The 20248-nt window shown below is 38.7% G+C and overlaps 1 protein-coding gene across 1 annotated transcript in view; it reads left to right on the forward strand.

The window, feature by feature from the left end:
- Positions 1-20248, forward strand: part of SATB2 (SATB homeobox 2) — a 166653-nt gene that overhangs the window by 5216 nt on the left and 141189 nt on the right. The window contains exon 3 of the mRNA XM_032793604.2: positions 16926-17102. Coding sequence (XP_032649495.1) covers positions 16926-17102 — 177 coding nt within the window. The remainder of the gene's footprint in view (positions 1-16925; positions 17103-20248) is intronic.

Genomic DNA, 20248 nt, shown 5'->3' on the forward strand with positions numbered 1-20248 from the left:
TAACTTTTAGTGTTTAATACATTTTTTTTTACAGTGACTTCCCAGAGAAAGAGAGAAATATTAAGTGCACGGATGTTCTACTTTTCTCACTGAAAAATTCAGTGAGAGTATTTTACATAAAGTGCAGCAAACAGTATATCAGCTCTGCTAGAGAGAAATTTTGCCTTCTGACTTCTTTTGTAGCTGAATGTACATAATTCAAAGGGCCATTATGGCAGCTGTAGTAAACTCGTGTAGGTCACAAAAAGATAAACAAGGCTGTTTTTAATAGGGGATTTTAAAGTTTCTGTACTGTTTACAATGGTGTTCGCTTCAGCTGAAGGTGTTAAGAGTCCAGTTTTGTTTTGCTCTGGCTAGTCCAACACTTTCCAGAATGTTTCACCAGTTATCTAACCAGTCTGTTTTAAAGCATGTATGTAATAAAACACAAGTGCTCAGATGTTTGTGACTGGCAGGTTTTATAGAGGGTCCCTGGGAAAAAAGGCTAATATATCTTTAAAAAACATACGAAGTCTGGGAGAGAATTTAGAGTGTGCAGGAGAACTATGGTGTTGACAGCTTTATATTCCTGTTGGGTAACATTCACTTACTAGAATTGGCGTCCCCTCTCAGTTAGTAATTCACTCCATAAGGATTTGAAAAAAGAATGATTAATAGCTAGGAAATTCAGATTTGCAAAATTGTTGATTAAGGTTGCAAACCTGTCTGTAAATGGAGCTATATTTGTATCTGTGTATCTTATTTCTAAGAAGACAGACAATGAGTTCAGAGTCCGAGTGTAACTTAAAATATTAATATTGTAAATGTGCTGTTTAATGCTTCGGTATAGAAGAATTAAATGTAGAACCCAAATATCACAATCAACTTTTAGGCAGGAAGCAATTGTGTAATATTTGCTTCTTAAATGAGTTTGAGACCAGTTTAATAGCAATTATTTATTTCTTCTTTTAACTGTTAAAACATGCAATTTAATTTTATAATATCTGTCTGAAAGAGAACTTTCAAGCAATTGTAACTAAATTACATGAGCAGTGCTTAAATCTACCATATGGTTTAAATGCTTATAGGAAGCTACAAGTATCAAAAATCTTCTTGATGCAGGGCATTCTTCTATGGGTGTTCCTGATAATTTTATACTACTGATTGTTCTCAGCTTTTTAACATTAAAGCTTAAACATATTTTGATCTTCCTAGGTACATTTCAGAAATCTGTTTTAATATCTCTTTCAACAGAGAGAAATGCCAATCAAGTGTGGTAAAAGTACTGTCTATCAAAATCAGTGTCTTACAGCTAGTTTTACAAAAGAAAACCAGTTCATTTTTGCTATCCTATATCTGTTTCAAGAATATACTCTGTTACAGGAGATGGGGGGGAATCCATTATTATATAGACTCATGCATGCAGATTGATCACATTTGATATATTCTAAATTGTTAGGCTATCATTTAGAGCTGAATTTTACCTACAATAACTGTTAACATGTTTTAATTGTCTGCATAGAGAACGTTCCTTATAAATAGATCAGGTAAAGTAAAGTAATAGGTTTTAGACATTGTTCAAATCTAGGTGAAGAATATTTTAATACTGTCTGAAAAAGGTATTTTTGCTATTTGGAAGGGCTGAGCATGTCTAGGATTGAAGTTATGAAAGCCGCAAAGCCTTATTAGCTGGGGAGTTGGCAATGCACTGTAGTCTATCTTACACCATGTATGCAATATAGTTGGAAAACCCTACATTTTTCTTTTGCTTTAATTCAGTATCAATTAAAATAGAAGGCAGATTCTTAGTTTTATGCATTAATAGTATATCACTAGGAAAAAAAACCCCTTATCTAATTTAAATAAGGAAAAGGGGACACTGGTATCTCCTTGTAATGCAGATGTAGACTGATTAATTGTTAGAAATGAGCTGCTTTTTGTGTTGAAAAAGATTATTTTTCTTTCCTGATCATAGCTGATCTCTTTAAGAGGATAAATGTAACAGTCACTCTTCTGGGGTCATCTAGTGTATCATCTGTATTTTTGCTGAGGTAGAAAAATAGCCCTTCTCTGTGTTTTCAATACGTGGTCTGTCATTAAGCTGAAGATACAGTTGGTTAAAATATATATGCAATTGAACATATGCATTAAACAGAACATAGGGTATCCACCCATTCGGTGACCTAGGCAAAATTTGATGGTTCGTGTAATTTTGGAACTCTAAGTTCCATGTAGAGAAAGCCACTGACCATTATGTATTTGAGACTTGAAGATTAGCTGTAATAAGATTCCCCCCCCCCCCCCCCGTGCAACTCCCCCCCCCCCCCCCGCCCACAACTGTTCAGCAGTAGCTATAAGCATCTTTTTTTCCCCTCCTCACAGGAAATTGCTAGATGCCATTATCTTCTTCATGAACCAAAGAAAAGAAAAGGGACCAACATCTTTGAGGAATTAAATGTTAATTCTTCTTTCTGTCAACAGTGCTTTTGCTGTACTTATAGGACAGAACAGATTTATTGTCAATTATTTACAGGACATTTCTTTGGGAGAAGTGCTGTCAGTGTGATTCTAACAGACAGCGACCCGTAGAATAGAATTGGTTTGATGCAATGGAAGGGTGGTAGGTCCATGCCAAAATAGCTGTAGTATAGAACAGCGGGGAACTTTCGCTGCAGAAAATTAAATAGCTACATTTTCACAACCAAATTTAAACAAAGAGCTTAGACATCATCTGAAGAAGGAAAACAATATTAAACTTTACTGTTATGGATTAAACTCCTAAAGGTGAAGCTAAATGATTGTTTTCCTATTCCTAATGAAATTATTTTGCTATCTGAAATATTTTAGCAAGATTTAATAGTAGATGAAAACTAGTTTTTCATGTAATTGTTTGTAATAAAGTAGTCATAAGCTTTCTGTGATCAGTAAATGTCACACTTCATATTTCTAATCTGTATTCCACACTCTCACATATTATACAATACCTTAATACACAACCCTTTATTTTCAACTGACATTATAGTTTGAATACTTTTTTATGACGTTACAAAAGTGCAAAACCACTACTTTTTAATGCCTTCTGCATGAGCAAGAAGGGGCACAGTGATGTTTTGGACCTTCTGGAAAGAGGAAGCTGGCACATGTAACATACTTTGTCACTGAAAATGACACAGTGAATGGCAATGTAAATTGACATCTATGCTGTTATAAAATTGAGACCATTTGCTGCAGCGTGTAGTTCACGTTCACAAAATTGTTGTGTGTCCTAAATAAGAGAAATCTTAACTTTTGTGAATGAACAGTTATCAGGCCATTTAAGAATCTTTTGGTGATGTGTAGTGTAAAGTGTTAGAATTGACAAATTGATTGTTTTGAACTCACTATGGTCTTTTTAAAGTAGAAAGTCTTTTTGAAATAACTGAAAGTAGTTGAAACAAGGAAAGCTTTATCTCTATTGCAAAAGTTATAATAGGTCAAGTTTGCTCTTCATTTACTATCTTTCTATGCATAATGAGCTTAAATTGGATAATTTATTTTGGCTAACTCACATTTTACAGGATTTTTTCCTGCCTGTTGGTAATACTTAATGTATTTCAAGATTAAAGGCCCAATCCTGCAAGGCATTAAGTATTATCAACTGGTCTTGAATTGATGTGAATTGCGGGTGCTTTGCACAACACAGAAGTTGCTCAGCACTTAGCTCAAGCAGTGTCTGATTTAGGCTCTTTATATGTAGCTATCAAATGAGTGTTCTCCTTTGGCAACACAAAATAGACATTTTGAACCTAGCAGAATGTATTAAAAATGCATAGTTTTTGAGAGAGAGAGTAGGAACCAAAGCTTGGTTCATCGTTTATCAGCTATACTGCAACTGATGCATTTTCACATTGTTCTATAAGTGAAACTGAGTTACGAACTAAAGCCGCAACAGACAAAAGCCAGTTGAGGATTTGATGGCTTCAGAGAGAAATATTTTATAATCCCTAGCCATGCTAAAAATGTTCCCTCCTTTATTTAGGCTTGGGAGAATTCAATTTTTTTAAATAATTGTGACAGATAATTTTTAAAGCATTTTTTAATCTATTTCTGTTTTCATAGTTGCTCAAAATCATGGGTTTTCTGCATACCCTCACTCCACAATTTTTATTAATTTAAAATTTCACAGTTGGATGCAATTCTGGAGGGGCAGACAGTTATTATTTAATGACAATTAATGCTGATATTCAAAAAGTTAAATCTTTAATATTGTTAAAACCACAAACTGTCAGCTACATATTTCAAAATATATAAAGTAAATATCCTTAAATCACACTCTAATAAGTTCTCAAGCAGCATTTTTCTTACTTTGCCTATCTGTAAATTTTTCCTGTTATAGAAGGAAATATTTTTAATTGGTTTGTGTGTATATTGTGAAATTGATGTTTATCAACCAATAAAAATTTAATCTTTCCTACGCCCCCCTCCCCCCCGCCGTATTTTAGCTTGGTGTGTGTTGCTGAATGCTAGTCAGTTAAAACATATATATTTTTCTGTGTTACCTAAAAACTAATTTAAATTTGTTAGTGGTACAAAGTGCAGAAACTACGCTTTCATCACAATTAAAAATGCTGTCATTAGCCTGCCTTTGTTAGGTTCTTCAGTTCATTCACAAAGTTTTTACTGCATTTATACATTATATTAAAAAAACCCAACAACCCTTCTTTGCGTTAAATGGCAACCATGTTGGCATTGTTGCAGATTTGAAATTGAGTTCTTACAAAATCTACTTTAAAAGTGGCTATGGCTACAGTAACTTCTCATAAAAGCTAATTATTTGAAGCAAACACTTTGTGGGTAATTGTTCTTTAGTCTTTGTACTGAGGGAAAATATTGAATTAGGTATTTAGAATTGTGCCTCTCTCAGATTAGAGAATGATAGTTTTAATAATGGCTTGTCACTATAATACCATCTGAAAAGGTTCAGATACCTTCCCTTAAAGATTGAAATAGTTGATAAATATGCTTATTTTAAACCTGGCCGAAAATAACATTATTCCCATCTTTCCCCCCCCAAAAGTTATGAAAAGTTGTAACTGTTAGCGAGCATGGTATTTTAGAGACCGCTAATGCGATAAGAACTTACAATAAGTTTGTAAGATTCTTCTGTTTTTTTTTTTTAAAGTCTACATTTAGAGTAAATGTGAAAATCATTGTTGCTAATAGATCAGGACTTATGCACTCATGAATTTTTCTGCCTGACACAAAGCTGCAAGGGTGACTTACAGCAGTGTCAAATGATTGTAAATGTAAAGGTAGTGCAGTGTGAGCCAGAGAGTTCTATTATTTTCATTTGCATGCCGGAGGGGAGAGTGCGTGTCTGCAGTAGAGATTTTAAACCTTGTGTCAAATGCTAAATTGTTAGTAGCTGCTATGCTTAATTTTGTTAAGAAAAAAAGTAGCACTATAATGTGTATCAGCTGTATGAAATTCTGTGAGGGAAAGAGAGAGAATGAAAAAGAGGGACAGGTAGTTGTGGATAGGAGTTAAGTACATGTCTTGTTTACATGGATTCCAGTTTGTGCCTTGTTAGTCATGCTGCTGTCCCTGAGGTCAAACCAACACTTCTTATTTCAGCGGGTAGGTTACAGGACATGTCATATTAAGTAGTCAGAATAATGTAATAAATTTGTCTGCAGTAATGCCAGCAAAGGTAAGAAGGTTAAGTGGAAGCCTTAAACCAACCCAACCCTACCATCCAGCTAATTTTTCCTGTGAAATTGATTGCATTTTCAAAGTGAAATATAAACCACTCCCCGTCCAGTGTCCTCCTTTGCCTATGTGTATGTTTGTTTTCTTTCTTATTTTTTATTTTTAAGATGTGCAAGTGTTTTCAAAAGAACTAGATCGGGCAAGGACTGTTTGTGGAAATTCTTCATACAAAAACCTTGCTTTTCATCTTGCATTAGCCACAAGGTTACTCTTTTTCAAGATGCTTTACTTATTATATTAGCATCTTATGTGAAAGCAAATGTACTACTTCATCTATCCCTGAATATTACCCACAATTTATTCATTTCACTTACTGCTCATTTGGACTGAAGCTTCAAATAAGTGGGCAAACTTACATAAAATACCATGTATCCTACTAATATAAACTCATGGAGAGTTCTTTTGTCATAAATATCACTGATAGGCATATATTGGAAATGAAGCAAGTTATTTTCCAAATCATAACTAGACCATATAGCCAAAATAATATAAATTCCTATTTTGTGCTATATTTTTAGTTTATATAAATTTCCTCTCTTTATATATTAAAAATTAAATGTGCACAGTTTTCAGGCTTAATATTGTGAATGGCTACTAAGGAATGAAGTTATAAATCGTGTGTTATACTTTACTTTGGAGTAAAAGGTGATTTTTTTTTTTTGTAATGTCTTTTCCTAACTCACAAATAACTTTGTTGCCATAATACAAACATGCGAGCAGAGCTACATGATAGATGTCTCTAAGTATTGTAGTAAAAGAAAATGACTTGTATTCTGAGGCTGTGGATAGTTTATGTTGTTTTGGACCCATTTCCCAAGCAGTGATCGAAAACAGATTACAATAACAATTATACAGTCAGAAGATGCAATATCCATTTCTGCTTTAATTGAGTGAAAGAATAATAAAAACATCATTAAGAAAAATGAGGTGGACCTGTCATACACGCTACCAATTTTTAGACTTGGAGAAAATGCAGAGGAACAGTAATTTGTTTTAGTTTTATTTCATCTTGTTTGTTAGCTGATGTTTATATTTATTATGGTAGAAGATCTTTGACTTGGGCTCTTCACAAGGGCAGATATGGATGAACGCATAGTAACTGGATACTACTAGGATGCTAAAGCTAAGGTTAGACGTTATCTCTGTAACCATGGTTGATTTAATAGTAAAATATTTTTTCCTGTCACTTGTTTAGTTCTCCCTTTTCTTACTCATTATGATTAGAGATGGTCATTATCACATGCCACCCATGTAAACTTAGGGGATCTTAGGGGAAAGGGAGAAGGAATGGCCTGTAAGTGAGCACGCAGTTCCCTTCTGCACTAGATGAGGTGCCAGTCCTTCCAGTATAGTCGTGTGTGTACCATGTTGTAGCAATCCTTTTTGGAGAGTCCCCAAAGCATGGGTAGTTGACACCTCCAAATCCACACAGTAGGGCTGCCCCAGCAGATCCTTTTGCCCTCTGGAGGTTTGTGGCCAAATGTAGTGCGCTGGTTGAACAAAGTAAATATGTAGTTGTGAAGCTCTGGTGGCTGTTAAATGGAATTCCTTTCCCTTGTGACCTGTTTGGTAAAGGCGTGGCTACTGCTAAAAAACACATGGTAAATGTACGGTACCAGCTCTTAGGAGAGCATTACTAAAAAGGGGGCTAAATTTTAAACAGAGCGATGGTACTGCTCCTTCTGCTGCAAAGGTATAAGGTTTCCTCTGGAGCCCTCGCTTTCCTTCCTTCAGTTAACACAGATCAAAGTACTGGCACCCTCCATGCGAGACAAACCAGACTGTGGCTGAACCCTCAGTTCAAGATGCTGAGTCATAATTTCTGATGTGCTCATGCCCCATGCCCACTCCCCCGGAAGGCTTTTTGCAGGCAGTGTGCTGCCAGAGAATGCGAATGGAGCAGATCAGCTGCTTCCTAAAAAGGACAGAAAGAACGCATTGGCGTCCCTCCTTGCTAGGGTGTGGATTCCTTCCTTCCTTCACGTTTGCTTGCTGTTGTCTGTAGAAAGGTCTCGATGGTTCTGTCTGTGCTTGAAAGACTCTCTTGCTGACAATGGATTTCAGCAATGGGAACAGCGGAACTGCTGCTGAAAGTGTAGACAAAGTCATCCTGTGTTCAGGACTGCTTCAGTAACCGTGCTTGGACCCAAGTTGTTAACAATGGATTGACTGTGGCTTGCTCTTCTCCATGTTTCCTGCTAAACTGTGCCTGGCACCAGTTTGGCTGCATCCATGGTTGACACGCAGTCTCAGAAATGAGCAGTTTTTCTAGTGTAGACATAGTCTAAATGGCAATAGGGAAGAGGGCGCGAAGGTGAGGATTACAGATCAGTCCCCTCTTTTCTTTGCTGCTGGAGTCTGGAACTGGACTTGAACGCAGCAGCCTAACCGTAGCAGTCCCCTCAGTCCCTCTGTCAGCTACTTCTCAGGTAAGGTGAGGACTGATTCTTCCTTTTCTCCTGTTCCCTTACTTTGCTGTTGGGGTGGTGCACAGAGGGCTGGGCATCAAGGAGGGAGAAAGCTTTAATAGTGAGACCAAGTGAAGATGCCAAAACCAGTCGGAGTGTGTTACTTAACTCTTCTTCAGAAATGAAATCTAAAACAAGTAAGAAAGCTGTGCTGTTACATTCCAAGATATGCATTCCACTGCTTGGAGACTATGGAACAGAACCTTCATTAAAATGTTTCTGCCAGAAGGGTTTTTACTCTACAATTTACACAGTATGGTGGCACCTACTAGCGCTGCCAAAGTCACAGGTCTATTCTAGTTTTAAGGACTTTATAACTTGATCACTAAAATTATGCCAAGTTCCACCCAGAATTAGAGAATCTTAGCCCCTAAAAAAACTTTAGTTGCTTAATTAAAAGAAAACATACAAACCCCAAAACTCCAGCCTTGTTTTTTAAGTTCTAGGAACCAAAAGCAAATATCCCGTAACAGCTTAAGGTGCTTTTTAAAAAAAAAAATACCAATTTAATTCCAAAAGGGCTTCCTTCACTATTTTTAAGTGAAATCTTAGTACATTTTCCATTAATTCATATTGTAAAGTAGTGCTGCGGGGTATTTTTAAAAAGGAAATTGAAAACAACTTAGCTGTTTTATTTAGGAAGGTACTATAATGGATTCATGTTTCCTTTTTAATATCTATTTTAAGGTCATATACTGCTCTTGACACATGCATACAACTTTCATGGACATCAGTGTTTTCTGTTGGCTTTTTTTGTGGGAGAGAAGAGGGGCGAGGGAAGTAGAGTTTTAGATTAGAATAATGGCAGTGATCATTTGCATTTGATGCTGCCTGTCATCCAAGACTCTCAGAACCTCACAACACAATTTTGTGCTATGCGTTATCATCCTTGCCTTAATGATGGAGCAGTGGAGACGTACTAGCCTATGGGCATGTCTTAGGCAGTGAAGAAAATGCAGACACAAAACTCCTATGCTAACACATAGGATGGGGAAGGGACGTGCCTGCTTAAACCAGAGGAGATGACACACTCTGAATTCCCGTCCTTTTGTGCTTGGTTATCAGAGGCAGCTGAGATTCTCTTATTTGGGATATAGGGTGATTGTGTGTCCCATGAGCTACAACTTCCTACTGGGGATGCAGTAGGGTGAGAGGGGCATGGAGATTCAGCATTATATCTATTTTTATGTCTCTTTTTAGTTTAAACATCCCAGTTAAGTGCATTTTATTTATATAGTCTTATGTAAAACTGGAGTATTATCAAATCATGTTCTGAGTTTGGTAATAGGTTCGTGTCATGGCCCAGTGGCCTAGAGCATTTCCTGTTAAACAGTGTAGCTGTGTTTCACTTAGAAAAAGAATTCTTGGGCTGGTTAAACTGTCGGAACTGGGGGAAATTTGCGGTTATGCTGGTGATTTATTTGTGAAAATTCTAGAGAGCAGGGCGAGTGGCGCTGGTAGGGAGACTGATGCCTCAGAAGGACTGGAAGCTGCAAAATGATGTAAACAGTTTGCTGTGGTTTCCCATCACCATTTGCTACAACACAATATGTAGAAGAATATTTCCTGACTAGGGTTGTATTGAATACTGAGAGTTGGAGGGGGGGGGAAAAGGTGGAGAAAGGTAATGTCTATTCTCTGTCTCCTCAGCCCTCCCAAAAAGGGAGCCATGCTATAGTATTTGAAAAAATAAATCTGGAGACTGAGATGTTCTTCAGGCCAAATTTCAGTCCAGAGCAAATTTTTGCAACTGGTATATAAACCCCTAAAGAGCAGGAGTTAACCAGTGAAGGAGTTAACCAGTCCTAGTACAAATGTCCATTAGCTCACAAGTAACCTAAAAAAGCTGGAGTGCCGTGTAGGCAAGCGTTGTGATTGTGGAAAGATGAAGTTTTTGCCCTGCTGAGCTAATCTTTATATTTGGGCAACACCATACTGTTGTGATGATCTTAATATAATCTCTAATTCTAATGTATAAGAATTCCAGTTAGGCTTGTTCCTGGATACGTGTAGTGGTTTTCACATGGTTCCAAGTGGTTAGTGAGAAACAAGCTGCAAAGTAATTCCCCCGGTCCTCAGTAAAAAGATTTACAGTGAAAGAATTTTCTACCTCATAACAGGACTGTTGTAGGTTTGTGTTTGTTATTTAAAAGACTGAAGTACAGTCCATTTACCTAAACCAAGCTTTTATTATAAACAGGCTAACTGCCAACAGCTTATATTCTGTCAAATGTAATTATATTTAAGATTTATGGATCACTTGAAAGTGATTCTGAGGGAACATGACTAATACCTGCTGAAGTTTTTGAGCTGTTTCTTCAACCACTCCACTGTGCTGTATTGCCATGACCTGAGCCTGTTTCAAGAGAGATTGCTCTCAAATAGTGATAGGTATGCTGCACTTTAGAAACAGTATCTTTGCATCTATTCAGTCTATTGTGTGTCCTAAATATTAAATCTTTAATTGGAGTCTGTAGGATTTTATGTGTAAGATCTCACATCACCTCCGAGATAGAGCTGAGCAATGCTTTCAGTAAAAATGGGGTGAAGATAAGAATGGTGAACTGTCTTTTCTAATACTCAATGGCCTCTCTCTTCTCAAAAAGCCGTTTGTCACACTTTAGAATAGCCGTGTAATTATGAACAGGTTCAGCTAGTGAAACTTAAATAGAAGTCTTTCCTGTTTATTAGTATTTGTGTGAGATGTTCATTTCTCAGAATTGTTGCAGGGTCTTCAATTACCACCATTTTGGAGCTATGGCAGTGTTGTTGCTGAGCTTATCTTGTTGTTTGGTGTTGCACAATATGATTTTCAAGAGTGGAAATTATTCGGTTACACAGGGGACTAGGCAAATATGGCTGTCACTTTGTTTCCATGGGAATGTGGGATGGAGCTCTTCAGTGCTGAAATTCAGGTAGCTCTAAAGAACTGGGAGCTGTTAAATTCTAGAGGTTCCTTCCATTTTAATTAGTGGGACTAGGCCGTGGATTTTAATGAGGAAGAGAACAGAAGAAAAGCTCTCTTTGCTATGTGAATTCTGATATGAAGTTCTTGAAGGGATGCTGTCAGAATTAGCATTTGTTTAAAAGAAAGTATGGGGGAATTGGATAACAAATATATATATATATATATATATATATATATAGTTTAAATTCAGCTTTCTCCTAGTGCCTGAGATTGTGAAAGTGACTGACTCAAAATTCCTCTTCATGGTCCATGTTACACAAAATGCCCGTCTAGCATGAGAAGTACATGATTGGTGGAAAGCAAATCAGATTTAAGAAATCTTTCAGTTTTGCTCATCTAGAACGATGGTAGTATCAGAGGGGAGAACAATTTTTTTTGTTAAATATACTATATGACCTTCGACAGAAGGAATTGTCCAGATAAACTGTGTTGCAGATGGAATTGTATTGAAATGGGGGCCGAGTCATGAAAACCATCTTGTGCAGAGGTCCCATTGAAGTCAATGGCAGTTCTGCATCTGGAAGGCTTGCAGGATTGGTCCCTCCATGAGACATGTGTTGTACTGAAAAATGGAGCTGCAGTCTCTCACCAGGGTACTGGGGGGCGGGTGTGGGGGGAATATAGTTAATTTTGGCTTCCTCTGCAGATCTGATACTATCTCTTTTTGTACGCTGGATTCAGGAAAGGTATGTAGTTGCACTCTGGGCCAAATTCAGTCCTGGTGTAATCAGGCTCCGCTCCATTGAAGTCATTGGAGTTTGGCACTCTGTGTTTGAGATAGACTTGCGTATTGTGTGGCCTTTGTTTAGAATCTCTACTAGGCAAAGCCTGCTTTCTTATGGAATAATGGAGGGTTTTCTGTAGTCTATTAAGTGTCAATAAATGCCCTGGTTTCTGAACATCAAATCATAGATGTTAGCTTTGTCTGTCTGTGAGGGAGATTATCTTGTGTGCGTGTGCTGTAAAAACTTTTTCTACTTTTTTTCATTTGATAAAAATCTCTCCACTATCGTATGATTTCCTTTGGGTTTTACACCACCATTTGATCTCAATTTTTAATAATTTTGGTGGGTTTAACTCCCAAAAGAAAGCATGCTTGTGCTATGAAGTATTCCCACTAGAAATCTGGGAAGTCTTAAAACCTTGTGTTACTCAGAGCTGAGAACTTGGCTCTTTTATTAATTCTCTTCTAGAGAACCCCAGTTCAGTAAATTTTTCCATAACATCATGCTGTTGAAATTAATCAAGCTGATGTTTGGAAATTGTTCAAATTAGATTAAATTAAATAACACCTAGACAGAGTTCAACATTTTGCCTGATGAAAACAAATTTTAATCTGAAAAGACACATTTTATTGCATTCTACTCTTATTGGTTGATCTGTTTTATATGTATTAGGATAAATGGTGCTTCCCATTCAGTGGGGATAGAATGATGAGTGTGTGTGTGTGTGTGTGTGTATACAGCATTTTTTTATTTAACATTATCACCAGCTCTCCATATCCTTTCTCCCCCCACCCCTCCATACGGTGTTAGCATGCAAATGGACAACATGTGCTAGTCCAGTGTCTGTAGTGTGCAATTTACCATATTACTCACTTTGAGCACACAATGGACTAGATAACACTTGAAACTTATTGAAAAAAACAGTGAAAGACTCAGCACCGTACTGTGCCTTGAAATAGTCATTTGAAAGGAACACAAAGGGACTGGTCCATACACATACAAGTTGCACCGGTTTAACTAAAAATATTTGTTTAATTAGATCAATTTGAAGAAAACTGGTGGAAACCCATGTAGACATTCTTAAATTGGTTTAGAACTCTGTATTGATTTAGTTCAGTACTTTTTTTTTTTAAATGACTCAACTTTTAGTTAGACTGATGAGTTTGTACACAAATATAGCTAAAAACTACTACTTGAACAAAGACAACTCTGACAAATACCTTCAGTTTTTAATGCCCACTCTCTAATTTTTATGGATGTTTTATTTCTGTTCACACAGAATGACCCTGACGAGGAGGAGAAAATGTACAGTAAAATACAAATATCAGGTACATGATTTCAGTGGTGCTTTCTTTCTAGTCTCTCTCTGCACCTTAGGCCAGGCTCAGAAAAGAAATTGACTAGTTTGCCTAAAAAGTAAGGAAAACCATGTGCAAAGCCTTAGCTTTACAACTCCCTGTGACTGGAAAGGGAATCGTGAAGTTTAAACCACCCAGGTTTGGAAAATGTACACAGGCATAAACAGTCATAGTCAAAGCAGTTTGTGCACAGTTGTCATACATGGGACTGTGATCTGGCCTCTTCCTCAGAGTGTGGAGAGTGGCATTTATGTACCAATGCTGTCATGAAAGCTTTTGCTGTTTTCTAGGATCTTGTTTTTTCCTTATTTGTTTCAACTGATGCTGTGTGTTCAGGGTCAAAGCACCATCTGAATTTATGTAGAAAAGCAACTAAGTTGCTGTATTTAAATAAATTAACAAAAAAAAATGAAGCAGCTTAATATGAATGCCTTTGTACATTCTGGCATTGCATTTATCCTTTTCAGAAAGAAAAATATTCCCTCTTGCCTCCAGTCCACCTCTTGTAACCTCTGTACGTGAAAATCATATAGTTGTGTCCTGCACCATGAGCTATAAAGACCCGCTAAAGCACCTTTGTAAATCTGGAAAACCAAGTACACACAATTTTAGGACCAGAGGTTTTCTGTTTTGTGTGTGGTGGTTTCTGGATGATCAGGAATGGGAAGAGAACCAAGCAATGTTAAAGGCTCATTTTGCCCTACTCCATCAGTACCTACAAGGCTTCGTATCTAAACTCACGCTCTCAGCTTTGTAAGTATTGCTATAATTCTCTGACTGGGGCTGTTGGAGAGCACTGACTAATTTACACAGCTATTCTTTAAATCTATTGTATTAGAGTTGAGTATGAGAAAGGTATAATATACGTACCTAGGTGTGAGAAGTTGTGTATATCAGTCTGTGAGAGTGGCATTGGCTTCCAGCCGAAAATGTTTTCTTCTCTCATTTTTAATGTACAGTAAAGAATGTTAATTTATTCTCTGACTGTCAGGAAACAGGGAACTCTGAGGTAATAAATCTGTGGAAGAAACGATAGCTTTATTCTGTCCAATGCTAAATAAAGGGCAAAGCAGGTGGTACTTCCTTGGACTGCGATTTTCTGGGGAGAGTTGGATTTACTGTCAGTCTTTAGTAACATAGGATTGGTGTTAAAGTTCTAGGGGTTGTAGCCACAGGCACCAAAACCTATTAGCAGTAGAGGATATGATAATTTTCCCTTTGCCCCACATTCTTTTTAATGTACTGTTAGCAGCTTATTGTCATTTTGCAGGGCCACAAAGTTCAGAGATGCTGTCCTTGGAAACCCCATCTCTGTAGCAGAGCTGCCAGCAAGCAGTGGTGGGAAAGGATCATTTTAAAAGCCAGTATTTGGGAGCATTACAGAGGATCTTCAATAATGCTGTGGGTTCATCCTACGATCCCAAAATTGAACTATGAGCAATTCTACTTCCAGCAATTGAGAGCGTCTTCTGCAGAGATGACGTAAATGATAGTATAAATTGCATGGGGAATCGATATAACCTATATGTCAAGGGGGCGGATAGACAGGGTTGTAGCAAGAAAAGCAACCAGTCAGAGGATAAAAGATGCAACGGCACCCCTTTCTCTCATAAGCTTGCATTCACTCATTTGTGCTAATTTAGCAAAGTGTAATTTATGCAGCCATTAGCATTGTGACTGAATTTGGCCACTTGTTACTACAGTCATTATAAACTTGTCTCACAACATATTAATAGTTACACCACAGATTGTTGGCATTACTAATGATAAATTGGGCATTGAAAGTACTGTGACAAACCATGTCTGAATAGAAACAGAAGATTTTTCACTTACAGAGAGACTGAATTTTCTTTGAACTAGTTGTGTGATTTACAGGCAACTAGGATTCAACCCTGGGGTCATAGATGTTAATAGGAATTTTGTCACTGGCTTCAGTGGGAGCAGGATCAACTCCACAACATCTTTCCAGCAAAGAAGCCCACAGATGGCTTTATGGTACATGTTCTTGAGTACATTAAGACTAAACAGTACTACTTCAACTTGCAAAACCCTTGGCCGTGTACCAGAATCCAAGAGCAGCAATCTGATATTGAGAGGTTCATTCCTGATGCTTGTTACTAATGCAAACAACACCATTGTACTCGTCAAAGGGAATCTGACCAGTGTCTAATGTAACGATTGAGAGTTGTGTACTTAACAATTTATTTTTAAATGAGTTTCGTCTCTTGCACCAACAGCTGATAAGGATTTGAGTCCATTAGTTTTGCCTCCTATAGTTGTCATTGACTTCACTGTCTCCTGTCTGATGTAGGGCTGTGACTCTAAAATGGAATGTAGCTTTTCCCCAAGCAAATACCTAAAGAACCAGCAAAGCTCAGTCGATGTATAGGAGTGATCTTTAACTAAAGCTTGAACCGAACTGTAGTGGGTACCTCAAAGAGGTTTTAATTGGCTTCTTAAGAAAGGAGAGTTGACTTCTTGAAATGCAGGTTTCTCTTACTTTGCTTGAATGTGCAATACAGTAGCACAATGATTGTTCTCCTTAACATAGCCTAAAAATAGCCAGTTGTTTTTCTTTCCTTTGCCATTAGAGAGAGGGCTATACCTGTTCTTTAGAATGAGCTTCGTCCCACAACAGCAGACCTAAAGGAACTCCTTTCATTAGACTGTATAGGTAGGAACTAGTTAAACCATTTTAGGCTGAGATGTATCTCCAGTCTCTCAATGATTTCCAGCATGTTCAGTGATTCACAAGTATATGTAGCCAATTAATAAACTTCTAGTAGCAGAGCTAATCAGGAGTTTGAAAAGGAAGGATGATAACATTGTTACAGGTAATGTTATGTGAGAGGTAGCTTCCCTAGTCTGTTTCAAACACAGGCCACACAATTTTTAGTAGATGTAAACCTTCCAGGAGTCATGAAAGGAACTTGCAATAAAACAAAATTAAACAATCCTGCCCAAATCTTCTCCCAAGTCTGGGCTGCTTCTAAAGGTCCTCTCTCAGGACTGCTTAGTCCATACCTAGATCCACACTAGACCATGCCCCCCTCATGCCTTATATCACGGTGAGCTAATGAACCATGTGCCTCAGTGATTCTGCAGGACCAGGACCAGCACCAGCTAACAGGGTGGGTTTTCCCATGAACAATGCGAACCTGTTACTGTGTGTTTCTGTAGCTCATAATATGGCAAAAGGCTGAGTGGCTTCAGTCTATACATGTATCAATGAGCACACCCCATCCCTCTGGAGCACATAACCATGCATGGAGACAGCCTTGGTCTTTTAATGCTCCTGTAGTGTTCATTGTTTGGAGAGGAGAGTGAATAACATTTAAATGCGGAGTTCATGTATGGCTGTGTATAGGGAAATATATGGAATCCTAGCAAACTAGAGCGGGAAAGTCTTATTAGGGCATCCTGTTTATCCCTCTTGTTCTTGCACTGTATTCTCTGGACTGTTATCTAGTGTGGTTTTAAATGAGTCAAGTGAGGAGACGCCTACTATTTCTCTTTAAAGACTATTCTGCAGTCTAATGAAAACTGGGAAAAAAGGCAGATCTCTAACATGAGCCTTCCAGGAGGTGTATTAATCTGACATTTTCAATCAGAAATGAATTACTTATTTGTTCCTGTTCCTCTATTACTGATGATTATTTTAAAAACTTTTCTCACTTAGGTTTGATGATTCCCGTCTTTTGTGTGGTGGAGCAGTTGGACACCTCCCTTGAATATGATAATCGAGAGGAGCATGCAGAGTTCGTTCTGGTTCGCAAAGATGTCCTCTTTAGCCAGCTGGTGGAGACGGCGCTCCTGGCTCTGGGGTATTCCCACAGTTCTGCAGCTCAGGCACAAGGTATTCCACTGCATTCTTTTTCATGCTCATTGGCATAAGAAAACAGCTTTTCATAGCTCGTGAGGTCACTGTGCAAGAGGATTAGTGGCAAACCTAGCAAGCAGTTAAATCAGTAGTATTTCTTATCACTGGGCTTGTAACAGCGCCAGAGTGTCTATCTGGTATAGAGAGCATTTGATAAATCCTACTGACGTATGAAAGACTGGTATTGATCAGTTAGAGAAAATATTATGTCTTGCTTTGTTCTTTACTGTAAGGCCCCAAGCTTGCTGCCTCAAAGAACATTATTCAGAGTAGCCATATAGTATACCTGTGTGTATAACTGCATGACATTGTACAATCTGTGCCAGCTATCTTTTCCCCCACATTTCAGGGCCATGACACATGAACACCAGGTTATGTATTTAAAAATGGTTGTGCCACACCATACTTTATCACTAAAATAAATATATATAGGATTCCCTTTATGACTGATACCTTACTCTGATTATTTAATATTAGACCAATATCTATTTTGGCATCACTACCATAGTGCTACAAAGCCTCTTGGGAAGCTGAAGGTCACTCTATAGTTGTGTAGATGATTGTTCAGCAGTGGAGAAGAGGTTAAAAAAAAAAAAAAAACCTCTTGGGGAAAAAAATTGAAAACCAAGATCCTGTTGAAATGATTCGCTCTGCATTTCAAGTGAATGGCTTGTATTGACTAGATGGTAATGCTTACTTTTTGGAAGCGAAATCCGTAACTTTCAGTTCAGTCTTGACATGATTTTTTAAAAACCAATGCACAATTAGACTAATCTACGAATGGTTTTACTTGGAAATTTGGCTTTTTAGCTGCTGTAGTCAGTATTTCCTTATTAAAAAATTTGAAATAAAAGGCAGCCAGGAGGTTTCGGCTGCATTCAATGCGAGCAGCAGCGGTGTTTGAAACTAAGTATCCTGGAAGCTAGGATATAATAATGTAGAGCTCCTAAAGAAAACTTCTTTCAAAGCCGTCTGATAATGATTCATTTCCTCTGTCAGCTAGTCTGCTTTCTGAGAGAGATCCAGGATTTGAGTCCAAGCAAAACTCAAGCACAGCGACACTGAATTTTGTTACAAAACACAACAATAAAAGCAAGCAAAGAAGTTCAGGTTTCCTTCAAAACATTTCATACCATTTCAGGGACACTTTTTTCTCTGAATGTAAAGTTCGCTGTATGCCACTCTTTCCATCCTGGTGAGCCAGCTTCCTGCTTGACAGCACTATCCATCTCCGTTAACACGGTTGCTCAACATGTTGGGAGCTAACATGTGGAACACGCTGCGATAAGTAGCCAAGATTTGATTTTTGGCATCTATCGAGGAAAGGGGCTTCCCTGGGAAGCCGCTCCAAGGAGGCATGCCATTGCATGCAGTGACCCACACCAGCTGAGCACCTTGCTTGGAGAAACCTCTCTTGCAGTACCTTTCTGCTGAGGGCTAGTGAGGGACTCAAATAGGCCATTAGCCACTTCCCCCTGTGCAGTGGCTGTTGCATTTTTTTTGCACTGTGGTCTTGGAAAATGAGCAGGTTAAAGTAATAATCTGTTGTTGGCTTGTGTATTTGTGTTTTAAAGGGCTAGTATTCAAACCTCACATATCAAATTGATTTCATTAGTTAAGAAATGGCCTCTCTTTGGTTAGCACTTTTCTCATACAAAGTGTCACATATCAGAGGTGTAGCCGTGTTTAGTCTGGATCTGTAAAAGCAGCAAAGAGTCCTGTGGCACCTTATAGACGAACAGACGTATTGGAGCATGAGCTTTCGTGAGTGAATACCCACTTCGTCGGATGCATGTGCAGCCTGACAATACGTCTGTTAGGGTACGTCTGCACAACGGGATTATTCTGATTTTACATAAACCGGTTTCGTAAAACAGATTGTATAAAGTCGAGTGCACGTGGCCATATTAAGCACATTAATTCAGCGGTGTGCGTCCATGGTCCGAGGCTAGCGTCGATTTCCGGAGCGTTGCACTGTGGGTAGCTATTCTGTAGCTATCCCATAATCCCATAGTTCCCGCAGTCTGTCCCCCGCCCCTTGGATTCTGGTTGAATCCCAGTGCCCGATGGGGCAAAAATCATTGTTCGCAGGTGATTCTGGGTAAATGTCGTCAACTCATTCCTTCCTCCGGGAAAACAACGGTAGACAATCATTTCATGCCCTTTTCCCTGGATTGCCCTGGCAGACGCCATAGCACGGCAACCATTGCGAGCCCGTTCAGCTTTTTTTTACGTCACCGTATGTTACTGGATGCGCTAACAACATTACTGCAGCGCTACACAGCAGCATTCGTTTGCTTTTGCACGATAGCAGAGAACGTATCAAGTCGTTCGTACCATCTGCTGCCATTGTAATTGGCAGTAAGAATGACGGTTATCTGTCGTTCTGTACTGTCTGCTGCTATCATGGTGCCCTGGCTGAGGTCGGCGGGGCGCAAAGCAAAACTGGGAATGACTCCCAGAGTCAATCTCTCCTTTGTGGTTCTGAAAATAGTCCATCCTGCCTAGATATGGGGCAAGTGTACTACAGAACAAGTGTATCAGAGAGCACATGCTCTGTGTCAGATCCCGCAAAAGGATGAGCTGCATGCTATTATAGGGGGTAGCCCTGCAACAACCTCCCTGTTGCTTCCCTCCCCCAACCTTCCTGGCTACCGTGGGCAGTGTCCCCCCATTTGTGTCATGAAGTAATAAAGAATGCAGGAATAAGAAACAGTTACTTGTTGTGAGATAAAATGAGGAGGAGGCAGCCTCCCGTGCTAGACAGTCAAAGCAGAACATTAAGCGGTTGGGGGAGAGGAGCCCAGCATCCGCGCTATGATAGTCCAGGCAGTACAGAATCTTTCTTTACACATGAAAGGGAGGGGCTGATGGAGCTCAGCCCCAGTTGCTAGATGAAGATGGTTACCTAGCCGTTCTGTCCCATCTACGGGAATGACCAGGAATCATTCCTATTTTTACCCAGGTGCCCCAGCCAGCCTCACCTGAGCAGCCAGGGGGGGGCACTCAACGGGCTGATGGTGACAACGGATAGCAGTCATATTGTACCGTCTACCAGCGGGGAGGGGAGAAGCACGGATACTGCTCTTCACTGCTGCAGCATCGCATCTACACTAGCAATT

This window comes from Chelonoidis abingdonii, chromosome 10, assembly GCF_003597395.2.
Source record: "Chelonoidis abingdonii isolate Lonesome George chromosome 10, CheloAbing_2.0, whole genome shotgun sequence".
NCBI lineage: Eukaryota > Metazoa > Chordata > Testudines > Testudinidae > Chelonoidis > Chelonoidis abingdonii.